Source organism: Muscardinus avellanarius (genome assembly GCF_963383645.1).
Source record: "Muscardinus avellanarius genome assembly, chromosome: 11".
In the NCBI taxonomy this organism is placed as follows: domain Eukaryota; kingdom Metazoa; phylum Chordata; class Mammalia; order Rodentia; family Gliridae; genus Muscardinus; species Muscardinus avellanarius.
The window spans coordinates 93,281,188-93,299,651 of record NC_137797.1 but is presented as its reverse complement, the minus strand read 5'-3'; the positions used below and the strand labels follow the sequence as shown (position 1 = coordinate 93,299,651).

General features: G+C 39.5%; 1 protein-coding gene across 1 annotated transcript in view; it reads left to right on the top strand.

Annotated features, from left to right (window-relative positions):
- The window catches only part of KDM5A (lysine demethylase 5A), a gene marked incomplete at both ends in the record, with an annotated part of 106,640 nt that overhangs the window by 44,298 nt on the left and 43,878 nt on the right, over positions 1-18,464 (top strand). Inside the window, 8 exons of the mRNA XM_080706696.1 lie at positions 520-701; positions 3,761-3,923; positions 6,424-6,543; positions 8,568-8,762; positions 13,422-13,603; positions 14,596-14,720; positions 15,259-15,409; positions 18,288-18,402. Of these exons, the coding sequence (XP_080562822.1) occupies positions 520-701; positions 3,761-3,923; positions 6,424-6,543; positions 8,568-8,762; positions 13,422-13,603; positions 14,596-14,720; positions 15,259-15,409; positions 18,288-18,402 (1,233 nt within the window). The remainder of the gene's footprint in view (positions 1-519; positions 702-3,760; positions 3,924-6,423; positions 6,544-8,567; positions 8,763-13,421; positions 13,604-14,595; positions 14,721-15,258; positions 15,410-18,287; positions 18,403-18,464) is intronic.

Sequence of the window (18,464 nt, the reverse complement as noted above, 5' to 3'; positions counted from 1 at the left end):
ATTAGTAGTGACCATTGTAATGGGTTTCACATAGCATATTTTATTGATAGGCTGGGGATAATAACACAGTTCACTTTGCTTCAGAGTAAACCAAAGATATCTGAAGTAAAGGGAAATCTGAATAGAACCTAGAATAGATAGGACTAAATATTTAGTTAGAGGAATTACAGGTGTTAGGTAACAAAGAACACAGAATCTGTGTACTACATTATGCTAAACATTATAAAATCGTTTTTAGAGAAAATTCTGTTACTGGCTTTTGTTGAGCACTTGTCATTTTTTTATCTTTTCACTTTTGTTTATGATAGTGGGGATTGAACACAGGTTTACTCCACCTTTAAGCTATACCCTCAGCCTATTTTATTTTTTATTTGAAATAGAGCCTGACTAAGTTGCTGAAGCTGGTCTTGGACCTGTGATCTTCCTATCTCAGCCTCCTAAGTACTGGGATTACAGGCATGTGCCACTATACTCTGCTTCATTTTTGATTTTTGATTTTACTTTTTCTTTCTTTTCTAGGAGTATGCACTTTCTGGTTGGAATTTAAATAACATGCCTGTCCTGGAACAGTCTGTTCTTGCACATATTAATGTGGACATTTCTGGTATGAAGGTGCCATGGCTTTATGTGGGAATGTGTTTCTCTTCTTTTTGCTGGCACATTGAAGATCATTGGAGTTACTCCATTAACTACTTGCATTGGTATGTATATTCCTAGATACAGCATGTGTACTTTATGATTTTGGAGGTGGCGGACGTGTTGGGGATTAAATCCAGGGCCTCCTGCATATGAAACACATTCTTTACCACTAAGCTGTATCTCTGTCCCCATTCTCTTTTTTAAAAAAAAGATTTAAAATATTATGTGATATATTAGAGAGAACTGACTTCATAAGCATTTTTTACCCAAAAGTAGGGTAGCATATTGGGGAGGGATGAGTAGGTATCTCAAGATACCTTCCATTTAAAGTATATGCAAGCTAGACATGGTGACACACACCTGTAATCTCAGTACTTAGGAGACTGAGACAGGAGGATTGCATGTTTGAGGCCAGCTTCAGCAATTTAGCAAGAAACCGTTTCCAAGTCAAAATAAAAAGGGCTAAGGGTATAATTCAGGGTAGAACACATTTGGGTTCATTTCCCAGCTCCCCTCCCCCCCCTAAAAAGCATGTGCAAGTAGCTAAAACTATAGTTTTAGATCAAATGATAATTATTTGGTATACATTAAAATTATTTTGATATGTTAGAAATGTAATCCAGAACCTCATGCATGCTAGGTAAGAGCTATACATCTGAGCAATATCTCCAGCCAATTTTGATATGTGTGTGTGTGTGTGTGTGTGTGTGTGTGTTATATGTGTGTTAGTTACTGGGAATTGAACCCAGGGGCATTCTACTTCTGAGCTGTACCCCCAACCCTATTTTATTTTTTATTTTGAAACAGGGTCTTACTAGGTTTCTGAGGGTCTTGCTACATTGCTGAGGCTGTCCTTGATATGATCCTCCTGTCTCAGCCTTCCAAGGACGGGGATTACTTGTGTATGCCACCATGCCCAGCTCAATTTTGGCACATCCTATTATGCAAAATAGGATGTTTAAGCCAAGTCTGGTGGTGAATATCTGTTGGAAGACTAGAACAGGAGAATCACTGGTTCAAGGGCAGTATGCAGTAACTTAGCAAGATCCTGTTTCCAAATAAATAAAATAGGAGTTGGTTCTGATTCCCTTAGTCTAGTCTTTGCTATGTATGTGTCTTTCTTATCTCAGAAGCAATTATTTGGACAATATACATCGATTTATGTTACATGTTCTAGAGAGTTAAGGAAACCATAGTGATTGGGCCTAGAGACTGTTACTGCTTTTTTCCCTGGGGTTAGCAGGATAAGAATACAGACTTAGTTGCAGATTGAGTTTTGCTCTAAGAATTGTAGTAACCTAAAAAATCAAACCTTGATAGAAGTAAAGTAATATTGAGTGATCTTTGCCCTTGACCTATTATAGATAGAGGGACAGGAGTGTCTTAATGAGACTCTGGCCTACTTCCAACCAAAATGTGAAATTTTGTATGACATAGCTTTTGTTTACTTAGCCACTTCCATGGCCAGGATTTTGATATCTTAACTAGATGAAATTTTTTGTCTTCATTTAGAAGATAGAACATAAATTATAATGCACAGAAAAAAGCTAGTGATTCAGCCAGACATTGTGGCACATGCTTGTAATTCCACTGCTTGGGAGGCTGAGATAGGGCTGTAGGTTCAAAGGTAGCCTTGGCAGTGTAGCTAGGCTGTCAATAACTAATGAGACCCTGTTTCCCAATAAGAAATAAAACAGGGCTGGGGGTGTAGCTCTGAGATAGATGTCCTCTGGGTTCAATCCCCAGCACCAAAAGAAGCTAGGAATTTTTTCTTTCTTTCTCTCCCTTCCTTTCTTTCTTTCTTTCTTTCTTTCTTTCTTTCTTTCTTTCTTTCTTCCTTTCTTCCTTTCTTTCTGTTAATGGAATTGAACTGAGGGGCATTCTTCCTCAGAGCTACACCCCTAGCCCTATTTCTTTTTTTAAATTTTGAAATAGGTCCATTAAGTGGCTGAGAGTCTTGCCAAGTGGCTGAGTCTAGCCTTAAACCTGTAGCCTTCCTCTTTTAGCCTCCCAAGTACTATGATTATTGGTGTGTGCCACCATACCTGGTTTGCACTAGCTACATTTTGAATGCTCTATAATTATATGTGCTGGGACTACAGAATATTTTTTTTGTTTTTGGTGGTACTGGGGGTGGAACCCAGAGGCTTTCTACCTCCGGGCTATACTCCAGACCTATTTTATATTTTATTTGGAAACAGGGTCTCACTAAGTAGCTGAGGCTGACTTTGAACCTGTGCGATCCTCCTGTCTCCACCTCCCAAGCGCGGGGATTACAAGCGTGCGCCACCACGCCCGGCTCTACAGAATATTTTCATCACAAGAAGTTTTGCTGGGGACAGCACTGGTATAGAATCTTGAAATTTTATAAGGATTAAGAAATAATTCTGTTTTTTAAAATAGCTAATTAAATTCATTTCATAAGCATTTAACTACTTAGTATTCTAAGTGAACTCTAATCTACTAAAATCAAGTAGATTAATGATTCCAAGTGTTTGGTCCTCATGGTTTATAGACAACTGTATGCAAGGTTTCAACAATTTCTAGTCTTGGCTTTTTTTTTAATATTGAAATCGAACTCAATGAAGTTATTCATAGATATTCTAAAAGTCATTGACTGTCATTGAGAACAGGGCTTTTTTGGGGGGGGGGTATTGAGGATTGAACCCAGGGACATTTTACCTCTGAGCTATACCCTCAACCCTGTTTTAAGTTTTATTGTGAAACTGGGTTTCACTAAGTTGCTCAGGACCTCACCAAGTTGCTGAGGCTGGCCATGAACCTGCCTTCCTCTTGTCTTAGCCTCCCAAGTACTGGGATTACAGACATGTGCCACCACGCCTAGCTTGGAATGGTGCTTTTTATGTAGTGTCTTGCCTGTTTGAAGATTCTTTTACTAATCCGCTTTGAAGAATGCATGAAGTACGTACCTATTTATCCATATACTCTCATCCTACCTCCTATTAGGCATAGTGGCACAGATTTATAAGATGGTTGCCAAGATTCAGGGCATTTAATATTCTGGCTATGGAATAAGATATAGCTGATTGTAATTTAGTGGATTTGAATCAGAGACCTTGGTCTAGTTGGTACAATTCTGAACAGTTGTTTCTTTTGCTAGGGGGGAGCCAAAGACCTGGTATGGTGTGCCGTCTCATGCTGCGGAACAACTGGAAGAGGTGATGAGGGAGCTGGCCCCTGAGTTATTTGAATCCCAGCCTGATCTTCTACATCAGTTAGTCACCATCATGAATCCCAATGTGCTAATGGAACATGGTGTGCCTGTGAGTCTTTTTGTGTCTCCCTTCATTATTTTTAGTTGAAAGTTATTTTAGCTCTTGACTAAATAGAATCACAACATTTGTTTTGTTTTGTATTGGAAGTATCTTTTAGCCAGTAGAATTTATACTCTGAAGGGAATAACTTCTCTGACTAACAAGGGATATTTTATTTTATTTATTTTTTATTTTTTATTTTTTATTTTTTTTTGGTGGTACAGGGGGTGGAACCCAGAGGCTTTCTACTTCCGGACTATACTCCCAGACCTTTCTTTATATTTTATTTGGAAACAGGATCTCACTAAGTTGCTGAAAGCCTCACTAAGTAGCTAAGGCTGGCGATTTGAACCCGTGCGATCCTCCTGTCTCAGCCTCCCAAGCACGGGAATTACAAGCATGTGCCACCACGCCCAGCTACAAGGGATATTTTAAAGTATGATTATACTTTTTGTATAGCTACAGTTCAAATAGCTTTCTGTTTGCATTTAACAGTTTTATTCTAGTCTGAACAAAAATCTGATATTCTTATAATCATTTACCCAAGAGTATAAATAAGTATTTTAAGGATAGTTCTGATAACTAATATCTATCCTTATCTATTTACATATTTTATAGCTTTTTAATACAAGAGATAATGAAGAAAAAATAGTGAATACCTCTTCTCCTTTCAACTATTTATTTATTTATTTATTTATTTATTTATTTATTTATTTTTTGTGGTACTAGGGGTGGAACCCAGGGGCTTTTATACCTCCAGGCTCTAGTCCCAGACATATTTTATGCTTTATTTTTAAACAAGGTCTCACTAAGTTGCTGAGAGCCTCACTAAGTAGCTGAGGCTGGCTTTGAACCTGTGTGATCCTCCTGTCTCAGCCTCCCAAGCGCTGGGAATATAAGCGTGCACCACCATGCCCGGCTCAACTTATTTTTTAAAAAGACTCACAGATTTGTACTAATAAAACCTATTGTTACTATATATAATAAATAATATAAATATAATAAAAATAATATTTTATTATTTTCGATACTGGGGATGGAAACCAGCAGCATTCTACCTCCGAGGTACACCCTCAGCCCTACTTTTTTATTCTTTATTTTGAAACAAGGTCTCACTAAGTTGCAGAAGGCCTCACTAAGTAGCTGAAACTGTCTGTGAACTGTAATCCTCCTGTTTCAGCCTCCCAAATGTTGGGATTACAAGGGTGCACTACCATGCCTGGCTGTTATTTTGTCCTTAAAAAGTGAATTTAAGCCGGGTGTGGTGGTGCACGCTTGTAATCCCCGCACTTGGGAGGCGGAGACAGGAGGATCTCACAGGTTCGAAGCCAGCCTTATTGGTTTAAGAGACCCTGTTTCCAAATAAAAATATAAAAATAGGTCTGAGAGTGTAGCCTGGAGGTAGAAGGGTTTTCAGGAACCCCAGTACCACGAAAAAAAAAAAAAAAAGAAAGAAAAAGAAAAAAAAAAGAAAAGAAAAAGAGAAAGTGAATTTAAGCTAGAATCTGTAACTTCTTAAGACACAGTGTTATTGCAAAACATAAGATTCAGGAAAACTGATTTTGGGGATATCTCATGACATGATATAATCAGTTTAGCTTCCAAAAAATTATCCATAGTAGGAAATGCCATCCTTTACCACTATTTACAGCATAGAAATAAAAAAATCTCTTGACTGTGAAAGCTTATCACATTAGAAAACTAGTAGTTTAGTGAGGGTAAAATTTTCTCTTAGAGAACTTTCTTTTTGTGGCGCTGGGGATTGAACCCAGGGGTGTTGTTCCTCTGAGCTACACCCTCAACGCTATAAAAGTATATTTTGAAACAGGGTCTTCTTGCTAGGTTGATAAAAATCTATTTTCTGAGGCTGTCCTTGAACCTGCAGTCTTCCTGTTTCAGCCTCCCAAGTACTGGAATTACAAGTGTACATCACCACGCCCTGCTTGAGAGCTTCTCTGTGCTGCTATTTCTCATCATTACTTATTATCAGTGAATATTTTAGAAGGTATAATTCTAGCTATTTTTTAAACCCTTATATAATTTCATTTTTCTTTTTTCTTCGTTTTTTTCTTCTTTCTTTCTTTCTTTCTTTCTTTCTTTCTTTCTTTCTTTCTTTCTTTCTTTCTTTCTTTCTTTCTTTCTTTCTTTTTTATGTGGTACTGGGGGTAGAACCCAGAGGCATTTCACCTCCGAGCTCCACCCCAAGCCCTATTTTTTATTTTCTTAATTTTGAAACAAGGTCTCACTGAGTTGCAAAGGGCCTTACTAAGTAGCTGAGGCTCTCCGCAAACCACAAACCTCCTGTCTCAGCCTCCCAAATGCTGGGATTACAAGCCTGCGCACCACACCCAGCTAACCCTTACATCATTTCTGATGTGTATTAAGATAATGCTTTATTTTTTCCAGGTAAGAATATGCTTCTGAAATTATCTGACTGATAAAATCTGTCTTTTTTTGTTGTTTTTATTTTGTTTCTATCTTTGTATCCCTGTTCCCAATTTGCATTTAGGTCTACAGGACCAATCAGTGTGCTGGCGAGTTTGTTGTGACATTTCCTCGTGCCTATCATTCTGGATTTAACCAGGGCTACAACTTTGCTGAAGCTGTGAACTTCTGTACTGCTGACTGGGTCTGTTCTATAGCAAGTGGCTGTTGTACGTCTACTAACACCCCTATCAAATGCAGTTTAGTTGCCATAGTTGCTTAGCTGTGTTCTGGGTGGGGTACATGGATATTTCACCAAAGGCTGGAATGGGTGTTATAATTTTAAAAGTTAGGTAGAATATCTATTACATTGTTTATTTGAGAGGTTTTATAGTTCTTTATTTCTCATCTGTTCATTATTTCTTCCATTCTATTGGAACAGTTGGTTATTGTCTGAGGGAATATGTATCTAGTTTTTGCTTTATTTAAGCAAAGGTTTTGGATCTTAAAGTGTATAAATGATAATGCCCTGTGATTGCTAGTAGCATGCTAAGGCTGCACTGTTCCACTGAGCTACATTTTAGCCCTAGAGTGTCATCTGTTGATTTATGAAAAGTGGCCCATTCAGTCATGTATTTCACAGTTATGGAAAAGAACATATATAATTTATTATTTCACTTTTTTGAATTCTCTTTCCACCAGGCTGGGTGTGTGTATGTATGTGTGTGTGGGGGGGGGGGGAGGTTAGGTACTGGGGATGGAACTCAGGAGCATTCTACCTCTCAGTTATACCCTCAGCTTTTTTATTCTTTTATTTATTTTTATTTTTATGCAGTAATGGGGATGGAACACAGGGGCATTCTACCTCCGAGCTATACCCCCAGCCCTATTTTTTAATCCTTTTTTTGGCCATCCGTTTTCCACCACTCATGCAGGGGTACCCCAGGAAGAAGAACGAAGAGTTCTTTACTCTGCTCACTCGCCCTTTCTTTCTCCCTTTCTACCTTTCTTCCTTTCAGTACTGGGTTTGGAACCCAGTGGCATTCTACCTCTAAACTGTGCCCCAGCCATATTTCTTATTCTTTATTTTGAAACAGGGTCTCACTGAGTTGTGAAGGGCTTCGCTAAGTAGTAGCTGAGGCTGTTTGTGAACCGTGATCCTCCTATCTCTGCCTCTCGAATAATGGGATTACAAGCGTGTGCCATCATGCCCGCCTTTATTCTTTTATTTTGAAAGAGTCTAAGTTGCAGAGGTTGGCTGTGAACCTGCCATCCTTTTGTCTCTGCCTCCCAAGTACTGGGATTACAAGCACATGCTATTATGCCTGGCTAGTCTAGCCTGGCTAGACTAGTTATTGTTTTCTTTTTGGTTTTTTTTTGGGTTTTTTGGTGGTACTGGGGTTGGAACCCAGAGGCTTTCTACCTCCAGGCTATACTCCCTGACCTTTTATATATATGTATTTTATTTATTTATTTATTTATTTATTTATTTATTTATTTATTTTTATTTGGAAACAGGGTCTCACTAAATTGCAGAAAGCCTCACTAAGTAGCTGAGGCTGGCTCCGAACCTGTGCGATCCTCCTGTCTCAGCCTCCTGAGCGCAGATATTACAAGCATGTACCACCACGCCCGGCTAGACTAGTTGTTTTTAAAAGAATTTCTAGATGCTAAAATTGAAGCTAAAATTGAAGCTATCTTTTTCTTTGTTCTTGGAAAACTTTAGAAAGTCAACCAGTGTGGATTGCTTAAGTAGTACTCACTACACTTTTTATTTTTTTCTTTTCTTCCTTTCTAATGATAGCTTTTCTTTTTGGTTTTTAAAATCTGAATATTTCCACTTAACCTGTTATGGCTTGTACTTTAAAATTCCTTTATTTTACAATACTTTATTCTTTTCTTTAAGGGTAGCCTCATACTAGTCTAAAGAGCTTGCTGCCTCATTTATAAACTGAGGAACTTCTGCTTCTTGAAATATGTAATAAGTAGGAAATGAGCAGCTTAGGCCAAAAGTTCAGCATCTCAGATTATGGGAACTTTCTTTGGGAAGGGCAAAGGCCTGTGAAATTCCAGCTGGATCATAGTGGGTTAATGTTTATATTTGTTTCTTATGTTTAGATGTGATTTTTATTCTGTCTTCTTTGTAGTAAAAGGGAGGACTTGAAGGGTAAGCAGTGGTTCTATTCTGGGATATGTTAAAAGCACATAACTTGGAAATCTTGTTTTCAGTTGCCCATTGGACGTCAGTGTGTGAATCATTACCGACGGCTCAGGCGGCATTGTGTCTTTTCACATGAGGAACTTATTTTCAAGATGGCAGCAGATCCAGAATGTTTAGATGTGGGGCTGGCTGCCATGGTCTGCAAAGAATTGACTCTCATGACTGAAGAAGAAACACGATTAAGGGAATCTGTTGTGCAAATGGTGAGTTTGCTGAGCACATTTCCTATATTAATTCTGCTTAAGGAATAAGAAAGAATTGAACCTGTAGAAAGTGTGCATTTTATCTTTGATCTCTTAAGGGGTTGAACATAAAAGTCACTAATTTGAAGATTTATTAATTTTTTATTTTTATTTTTTTAAATTTATTTTTGCAGTACTGGGGATGGAACTCAGGGGCATTGTGCCTCCAAGCTAGCCCCCCAGCTCTGTTTTTTATTCTTTATTTTGAAACAGGGTATCACTCAGTTGCAAAGGACCTCACTAAGTAGTTGAGGCTGTTTGTGAATGGCGATTCTCCAGTCTCAGTCTCCCAAATGCTGTGATTACAAGTGTGTGCCACCACTCCCGGCTTCAGTGTCTTTCTTTTTTTTTTTCTTTTGGTAGTACTGGGGTTCCTGGAAACCCTTCTACCTCTGGGCTACACTCCTAGACCTATTTTTATATATGTTTTTTTTTTTTTTTTTTTTTTTGGAAACAGGGTCTCTTAAGCCAGCAGGGCGGCTTTGAACCTGCGCAATCCTCCTGTCTCCGCCTCCCAAGCAGAAGGATTACAAGCGTGCGCCACCACGCCTGGCTCCTATTCTTTATTATTTATTTATATATTTATTTTTTGGTGTTACTGGGGTTCTTGGAAGCCCTTCTACCTCCAGGCTATACTCCCAGACCTATTTTATACTTTTTATTTGGAAACAGGGTCTCTTAAGCCAGCGTGGCTGGCTTTGAACCTGCTTGATCCTCCTGTCTCTGCCTCCCAAGCGCAGGGATTACAAGTGTGCGCCACCACGCCCAGCTTATTCTTTATTTTTTGAAACAGGGTCTTACTGAGTTGCAAAGGGTCTCACTAAGTAGTAGCTGAGGCTGTCCTCGAACTGTCCTCTTGATTCAGCTTCCCAAATGTTGGAATTACAAGCGTATGCCACTACTCCTGGCTGAAGATTTTAAAAATTTTTATAATTGCCAGTTTTGTTTCTTCAGATTGAAAAGTTTTAGAAAACTTTGGCATCATCTCTAGATTTTTTTTTGGTACTGGGGATGGAACCCAGAGGCATTCTACCTCCAAGCTACACTTCCAGCCCTATTTTTTATTCCTTATTTTGAAACAGGGTCTCACTGAGTTGCAATTATATAAGTAGCTGAGGCTGGCCATGAACCGTGATCCTCCTGTCTCGGCCTCCCGAATGCTAGGATTACAAGTGTGTGCCACCATGCCTGGTTTTCTCTAGATTTTTTAAACCAGAATCATATCATGTAGACTTTCTTAGGTCTGTCTTTCATCCTTTTAAATCTTCTAAGCTGGGCACATACAGTTGCAGCAACTTGGGAGGCTGAATTGAGAGGATCACAATTCTAGGCAAGTCTGGGCAACTTAGTCCCTGTCTCAAAATATAATTTTTTTTTTTTTTTTTTTTTTTTTTTTGGTGGTATTGGAGATGGAACCCAGGGGCCTTATACCTCCAGGCTACACTCCCATACCTATTTTATATTTTATTTGGAAACAGGGTCTCTTAAGCCAGCTGAGGCTGGCTTTGAACCTGTGCAATCCTCCTGTCTCAGCCTCCCATGTGTGGGGATTACAAGCATGCGCCACTATGCCTGGCTCAAAATATAATTTCAAAAAGGTCTGGTGATGTAGCTGAGTGGTAGATTGTCCCTGGGTTCAATTCTTAGTACATTCACTCCTTAGTAAAAACAAAAAACTCACCCTCAAAACTTGTTTTCTTAGCTGGGTATGGTGGTGCACGCTTGTAATCCCAACGCTTGGGAGGCTGAGACAGGAGGATCGCACAGGTTCAAAGCCAGTCTCAGCTACTTAGTGAGGCTCTCAGCAACTTAGTGAGACCCTGTTTCCAAATAAAACATAAATTGGTGTGGGAGTATAGCCTGGAGGTAGAAAGCCCCTGGGTTCCACCCCCAGTACCACCAAAAAAAAAAACAAAACTTGTTTCCTCCCTTTCTTTTTGCTTCTTTCCTTGGGTGCTACTGGGGATTGAACTCAGGCACATTCTACCATTGAGCTGTACACCCTGGCCCTATAGTTAAACTCCTTTTTTTGGTTCTGGGGATAGAATCCAGGGGCATTAGTCCTCTGAGCTACACCATCAGTCCTCTAATTTTTATTTGAAACAGGGTCTTGCCAAGTTGCTGAGGCTGTTTTGCGAACCTGAGGTCTTTCTGTCTCAGCCTCCCAAGTACTTGGATTATAGGCATATGCCATCGTGCACATCTAGCATCATTTCTTTAAGGAAAAAATTCAGATCCTTTTCTTCTCTGAGCCTTACATGAAAATAAAGTTACATTTTTGGTAATTGTAGACTGTCCTCAAACTTTTAAGTAATTTAATGAATAGGGAGGCCTGAATACCAATGTTTAGATTTTTTTTTTTTTTTTTTTGGTGTAGTGATAAGAATTGAACCTAGAGCCTCATGCATGCTAGTCAAGTACTCTTAACCCTGAGCTGCACCCTCAGCCCCTTAAAAAATTTTGTTTTGAGCAGGATATGCTGGTTTATGCCTGTAATCTTATACTTGGGAAGGTGAACTAGGAGGATTCAAAGCCAGCCAGCCTCAGCAATTTAGTGAGACTTACCAGCAACCTAGTAAGTCTCTATTTCAAAATGAAAAACAAACAAATAAATAAATAAAAAGAATTGAGGGTGGGCCGGGCATATTGGCGCATGCTTGTAATCCCAGCATTTGGCAGGCTGAGACCGAGGATCACGGTTCACAGATAGCCTCAGCTACTTAGGCCCTCTGCAACTCAGTGAGACCTGGTTTCCAAATAAAGAATAAAAAATAGGGCAGGGGGTGTAGCTTGGAGATCAAATGCCCTTGGGTTCCATCCCCAGACCTGCAAAAAAAAAAAAAAAAAAAAAAAAAAAAAAAAAAAAAAATTGCAGGTATCCGGGTGTGGTGGCACACGCTTGTAATCCCCGTGCTTGGGAGACTGAGACAGGAGGATCGCACAGGTTTGAAGCCAACCTCAGCTACTTAGTGAGACTCTCAACAACTTAAGTGAAACCCTGTTTCCAAATAAAAATATAAAAGTAGGTCTGGGAGACTAGCTCAGAGGTAGAAATCCTCTGGGTTTCACCCCCAGTATCACCAAAAAAAGTTGAGGGTATACCCTGGAGGTAGAATGCCCCTGGGTTTAATCCCCAGTACCAAAAAAATTATTTTATTTTGACAAAGGGTCTTGCTAACTTTTCCAGGCTGGCCTCAAACTTGTTATTCTCCTGTTTCAGTTTCTGGAGTAGGTAGTCACAGATGTGTGCCGCCATGCTTGGCAAAGGGTTAGGATCTTGAATGCCTAGAATAAACATCTGTCATGTTGACCTAGGAAATAATATGAGATAGTCTGAGTCTTCAGCTTCATCATTGCCCATTCTCCCTAGTCTTCCCTACATGACTAATCTCACTCGATTTCTACTGTGCCCTCCCTTTTTTTTCTCCTAGTGCTGATGACTGAATTCAGGGCCTTGTACATGTGCTTGAGCACTTAGCTCCAGCCCCAGCCGACCCTCTTACTTTTGTACCATGTCTGACTTCTTCCCTTTCTGTGTGATATTCTGTCCCTGCTATAGAAACAGCAACAGCTAGATTAAAAAACAAGTAGAACTGGGAATTATTTCAAAATTGTTCAGGGGTACCAGTAATTGAGAAAGAAAAGGCACTAAGCTGGCATGGTGGCACACACTTAAAATCCCAGCATTTGGGAGGCAGACACCAGAGGATCGCAGTTTGCTGACAGCCTCAGCTACATAGTGATGCCCTTCGTAACTCAGTGAGACCCTGTTTCAAAAAATAGGACTGGGGGTGTAGCTCCAAGGTAGAATGCCCAATACCGCAAAAAAGACAGAAAAAAAAATATATATATATAGCTTTATGAATTAGGTGGCAGACCTTGTCATCACCATTCAAGTCAAGAAATAGAAGTTTGTAACTGGGCATGGTGGCACACACATGTACGTAGTACTTGGAGGCTGAGGCAGGAAGATTGTAGGTTGGAGGCCAGCCTCAAGCAACCTAGCAACCTTATTTCAAAACAAAAATAAGCCAGGTGTGGTGGTGGCGCACACTTGTATTCCCAGCATTTGGGAGGTTAAGATAGGAGGATCATGGTTAGCAAGCAGCCTGAGCTGCTTAGTGAGGCCCTTTGCAACTCCATGAGACTCTGTTTCAAAATAAAGAATAAAAAATAGGGCTGGGGTATAGCTCGGAGGTAGAATGCCCCTGGGTTCCAGCCCCAATACTGCAAAAAAAAAAAAAAAAAAAAAAAAGTGGACTGGGGCTGTAGCTTGAAGGTAGGATGCTCCTGGGTTCAATTCCTAGTACAAAAAACCAAACAAAAACAGAGAAAGAAATAGAAATTTATAAGGTATCCCCAAATTACCTCCTAGTTAAAATCTTTCCCCCTGAACAAAGTTTTGACTTTTTATAGTAATGACTTCCTTGTATTTTTTAAAATAGTTTTAGCATTTAAATGTATATCCTTAGACAGCAAAGTTTAGTCTTACCCATTTTAATATTTAGTCACCCATGCATATGCCCTTAAGCTAAAATTACCTGTCGAAAAACATAGTTTAAGTTCTTGATATTTTTAAGACTAGAAAGACTTTATCTGGTGCCGTAAATTATGTTTCAGGGTGTCTTGATGTCAGAAGAAGAAGTGTTTGAACTTGTTCCTGATGATGAGCGGCAGTGTTCAGCATGCAGAACCACATGTTTCCTCTCTGCTCTCACATGCTCCTGTAATCCTGAGCGACTCGTGTGTCTCTACCATCCAACTGATCTGTGCCCCTGCCCCATGCAGAAGAAATGTCTTAGGTATCCAGTGTAAAATTTCCATTCTCTTTTTATCTGTTTTTTTTCTTTTTTTTTCTTTCTGTTGTACTGGGGATTGAACTAGGGGCATTCTACCTCTGAGCTACACTACACTCCAGTACAATTTTTTAATTTTTTTTTATGTTGAAACATGGCCTTGCTAAATTGCTGAGGCTGGCTTTAAATTCATTTTCTTTCCTCGTCCTTCCAAGTAATGTACCACCATGTACATTGCTTGGTACAAGCATATACTACCATGCCCAGCTTCTATTACCTGTTAAAAAGTCAAATCTTACTGTTGTTTTTAGTTATTTCTTCCCTGTCCCTGAACTGTCATTTTTTGAATACCACTCCTTTAAAAGTCCCTCAAAATATGGCAGCGAAAATAATTTATCAGTTAATTCTACATGTTCCTTATTTTTCTTGGCGTTAATACTGTGGGCTTCTTTGATTCATATTTTCTCTCTCTCTCTCTCTCTCTCTCTCTCTCTCTCTCTCTCTCTCTGTGTGTGTCTCCTCAACCCTCTTTTTTTTTTTTTTGTGGTGCTGTTGATGGAACCCAGGGGCATTCTACCTCCAAGCCACATCCAGAGCCTTATTTCTTATTCTTTATTTCGAGACAAACAGAGTCTCACTGAGTTGCAAAGGGCTTCACTTAAGTAGCTGAGGCTGTCCGTGAACCGAGATCCTCCTGTTTCATCCTCCCAAATGCTGGAATTACAAGCGTGCACCACCATGCTCGGTTCTCACTCTCTCTCTTTTTTTTTTTTTTACTATGTTGCCTAGGCTGGCCTTAAACTCATAATCCTCCTGCCTCAGCCTCCCCACTAGATGGGATTAAAGGCATGCACCACCATTCCTGGCTTGTTTTCCTCTTAATGTGAACCAAGCTCCCATTTCCTTGGCCATTGTGCTTTAGCTGATACTACTTAAACATTAAATTTGTTTTGAAGTTGCTGGATTTTGAAGTTTATATTTCATATTTATTTTTGTAGGTACCGCTACCCATTAGAAGACCTCCCTTCTCTTCTTTATGCTGTGAAAGTCAGGGCTCAGTCTTATGACGCTTGGGTCAGTCGTGTCACAGAAGCACTGTCTGCTAACTTCAACCACAAGAAAGGTTAAGTTTCCTCCTTTCATATGTATATACTGAAGCTGCTATCACTTTAAAATAGGCCCTGTTTAATTTTTTTTTTCTTATTGAGAAAATATCCTAGTCTATGAGATTTTAAACTAATGGGCTAGTTGAATATAGGTTTAATTTTCTACTTAAAAATCTAATCTTAAGAATCTATTTAAATGAAAAAGTGACATATGAAGTGGGACACATACAGTACAGTTTGTTTATCGTATATTTTGGGGAGACATTACTACTAAAGAAATAGCACTGAAGACCTTTTTTTGGGAAAGAAATGGCCTTATCTGAGAGCAATCATCTGTAGGCATTTGGAATTATCTGTAGACAATCATCTGTAGGCATCAGATCAGAAGCTGTTATTGCTTGGAGAGATTTTCATAGCTGTAGTATGTATCTACTAGTAGGTTGATGACTCACTTGAGTGAGATTGGTGACAATTTTAGAATGACTTTTATGTCTTTGGTCATCATATATAGCATTTTACTTATTTATTTATTTATTTATTTATTTATTTTGACAGATTTGATTGAATTGCGAGTAATGCTGGAAGATGCTGAAGATAGGAAATATCCAGAGAATGATCTCTTTCGAAAACTCAGGGATGCTGTAAAAGAAGCTGAGACTTGTGCTTCAGTGGCTCAGCTGCTTTTGAGCAAAAAGCAAAAGCACAGGTAAACCTAAAAAGAGTTTAATTCTCCAGTGTTTTCCTATTTCAGAGTAAGTCAAAAGTGTTAACTGGCCTATAAAACCCTGCTGTATCTTTGACCTTTTCTGACCATGTTTCTCCCTTCTCCAGTGATGCCCCAGTCTTACTTCCTGCTATTCCCTCCTTGCCTGAAATTTGGTGCAGCTCTTTAAATTCCAGTAATTCAAGTTAGTTGAAAAACAGCTACATCAGGAAACCAAACAGCTACATCAGCAGACAGATCTACTGGGTCCATTACTGTAAATCACGCTGAGGTTTATACAGTGTCTATGGGACAAAGACCTAGGTATAGGTAGGAAAATAATTTGTTAAGGCCCAACTTAGTTTATTTTACATTTGTGTATCTCTGAATTAATAGCATGTGCAGTTTATGATCTGGCATAATCTTCCTCCTGAACATGTTTAATGACTTTTCAAATCAATTTTTTTTATACAGTCAAGAGATTTATTTAGGCAGCGGGGTCAAAAGGAGAAGCAGTCAGAGAGAGAGAGAAAAGCTTTTTTTTTTTTTCCTGTCGGTACTGTGTAGGGAACCAGGGGCATTCTTTTTTTTTTTTTTTTTTTTTGGTATGGGGATGGAACCTAGGGTTATTTGACCTCCGAGCTACACCCCCTGCCCTATTTTTTATTCTTTATTTTAAAAGTGGGTCTCACTGAGTTGCATACGGCCTCACTAAGTAGCTGAGGCTGTCCACAAACCGTGATCCTCCAGGTCTCAGCCTCCTGTAAGCTGGGATTACAAGCGTGCGCCACCACGCACGGCTTGAACCCAGGGGCTTTCTACCTCCAAGCTCTACCCCTAGCCCAATTTTTATTCTTTATTTTGAAACAGAATAAAGAATAAAAAATAGGGCAGAGGGTGTAGCTCGGAGGTCGAATGCCCCTGGGTTCCATCCCTAGACCCACAAAAAAAAAAAAAGAAGAAGAAGAAAATGAGTAAAAGCCAGGCATGGTGGTGCGTGCTTGTAATTCCAGCATATGGGAGGCTGAGACAGGAGGATCCGGGTTCACGGACAGCCTCAGTTACTTAGTGAGGCCCTTTGCAATTCAGTGAGACCCTGTTTCAAAATAAAGAATAAAAAAGAAAAAAAATGAGGCTGGGGGTGTGTCTCGGAGGTAGAATGCCCTTGAGTTCCATCCTCAGTTCACAAAAAAAAAGATGAGTAAAGCAGGCAACTGGAAAGCAGTAGTGTTCATTCCCTACATTGAACAGTAGGAAGAAAACCCCACAAAGAAAGCTATCATGTCTGGATTTTGGTCTTTTTCCATTGCTAATTTTTTTTTGCTTAGAAATATAGCATATAATAGGTCACAATACATATTTGTAGGTAAATGAATGGAATGAAACTACAGGCCATGATGGCAGGTGGCAGCAAAGAGTAACCCTGCAGCAGCAGAGGAGGTTCTGAGTGAGGAGCATAGAGGTGTGAGCTGTTGATTTAATTTAATTCATATGCACTAGGTTTTCTGTAGTATTATTTCATAGTTATTCCAACACATTTTTTTCTATAGCTCTTCCTCTTGAACTTTAAATTGTTTTGTGACTTTTTTATATACCATTTTACCAGAGAACCTTTCTTAGACACATTGTTCAGTGGGTCTTGTCATTTGGTCATTGATTCTTTTGGAGAGTCTAGTAGAAGTTGAAGGACCCTTTTTTATTTATTTTAATTTTATTTTTTATTTTTTATTTTTTTGTAGATCTAGGGGTGGAACCCAGGGGCATTCTACCTCCAAGCTACACCCCCTCCTCTATTTTTTTATTCTTTATTTTGAAACAGGGTCTCACTGAGTTGCAGAGGGCATAACTAAGTAGCTGATGCTCTCTGCGAACCACGATCCCATTGTCTCAGCCTCCCAAATGCTGGAATTTAAAGTGTGCGCCACCATGCCCAGCTGGGAGTGTTTTAAAATACAGGATTTAGTTTTTTCTACCCAGAGGGGGAATTCATTCATTCATTCATTCATTCATTCATTCATTCATTTTGTGGTGTTGGGGATTGGACCCAGGGGCATTTACCTCTGAACTACATCCCCAGCTTGATTTTTTTCTTTTCTTTGTTTTGCGCAACTGGGGATGGTACCCAGAGGCATTCTATCTTCAGGCTACACCCCCGGCCCTATTTTTTATTCTTTATTTTGAAACAGGGTCCCACTGAGTTCCAAAGGGCCTCACTAAGTAGTTGAAGCTGTCTATAAACCACGATCTTCCTGTCTCAGCCTCCCAAATGCTAGGATTACAAGCATGTGCCACCATGCCTGGCCCCAACTTGATTTTCTTTTTTATTCTTTATTTTGAAACAGGGTCTCATTCATTAAGTAACTGAGTCTGACTGTGAACCTGAGATCCTTTCTGTCTCAGCCTCCCAAGTACTGGAATTACAAGCATGTGCCACCATGCCCATGTTTGAGGTGTCTAGCACTTGTAGACTGGAGAAACTGACTTAAAGAGGTGAATCTGAGGCTGCATGGTGGCGCACACTTGTAATCCCAGCATTTGGGAGGTGGAAATCGAGGTTTATGAACAGCCTCAGCTATTTACCGAGGCCCTTCACAACTCAGTGAGACCCTGTTTCAAAAATTAAAAGAATGGAAATCTAGGGCTGGGAGTGTAGCTTAGATGTATAATGTCCCTGGGTTTCATCCCTAGTACTGCAACAACAACAACAACAATAATGAAGTGAATCTGAACTATTAACTGGAAGCAATCATCATTATAATGGAATACTTAAAACATTAGGATTCTAGGATTGTTTAGGTTTGGATTCTGCTTAGATGGGGAGCCCCACTTATCAGAATGACTGACTTTTTCTTACTTATATCTTGATATTATTTCACATCAGGCAGAGCCCAGATAATGGGAGAACTCGGACCAAATTGACAGTAGAAGAATTGAAGGCCTTTGTCCAGCAACTTTTTAGTCTTCCATGTGTTATCAGTCAAGCACGACAAGTAAAGGTAGAGTATGCAGCTTTTTCTTGGGTAATAGCTTCTGTGGGATTGGCTACTGTTTTGGTTTG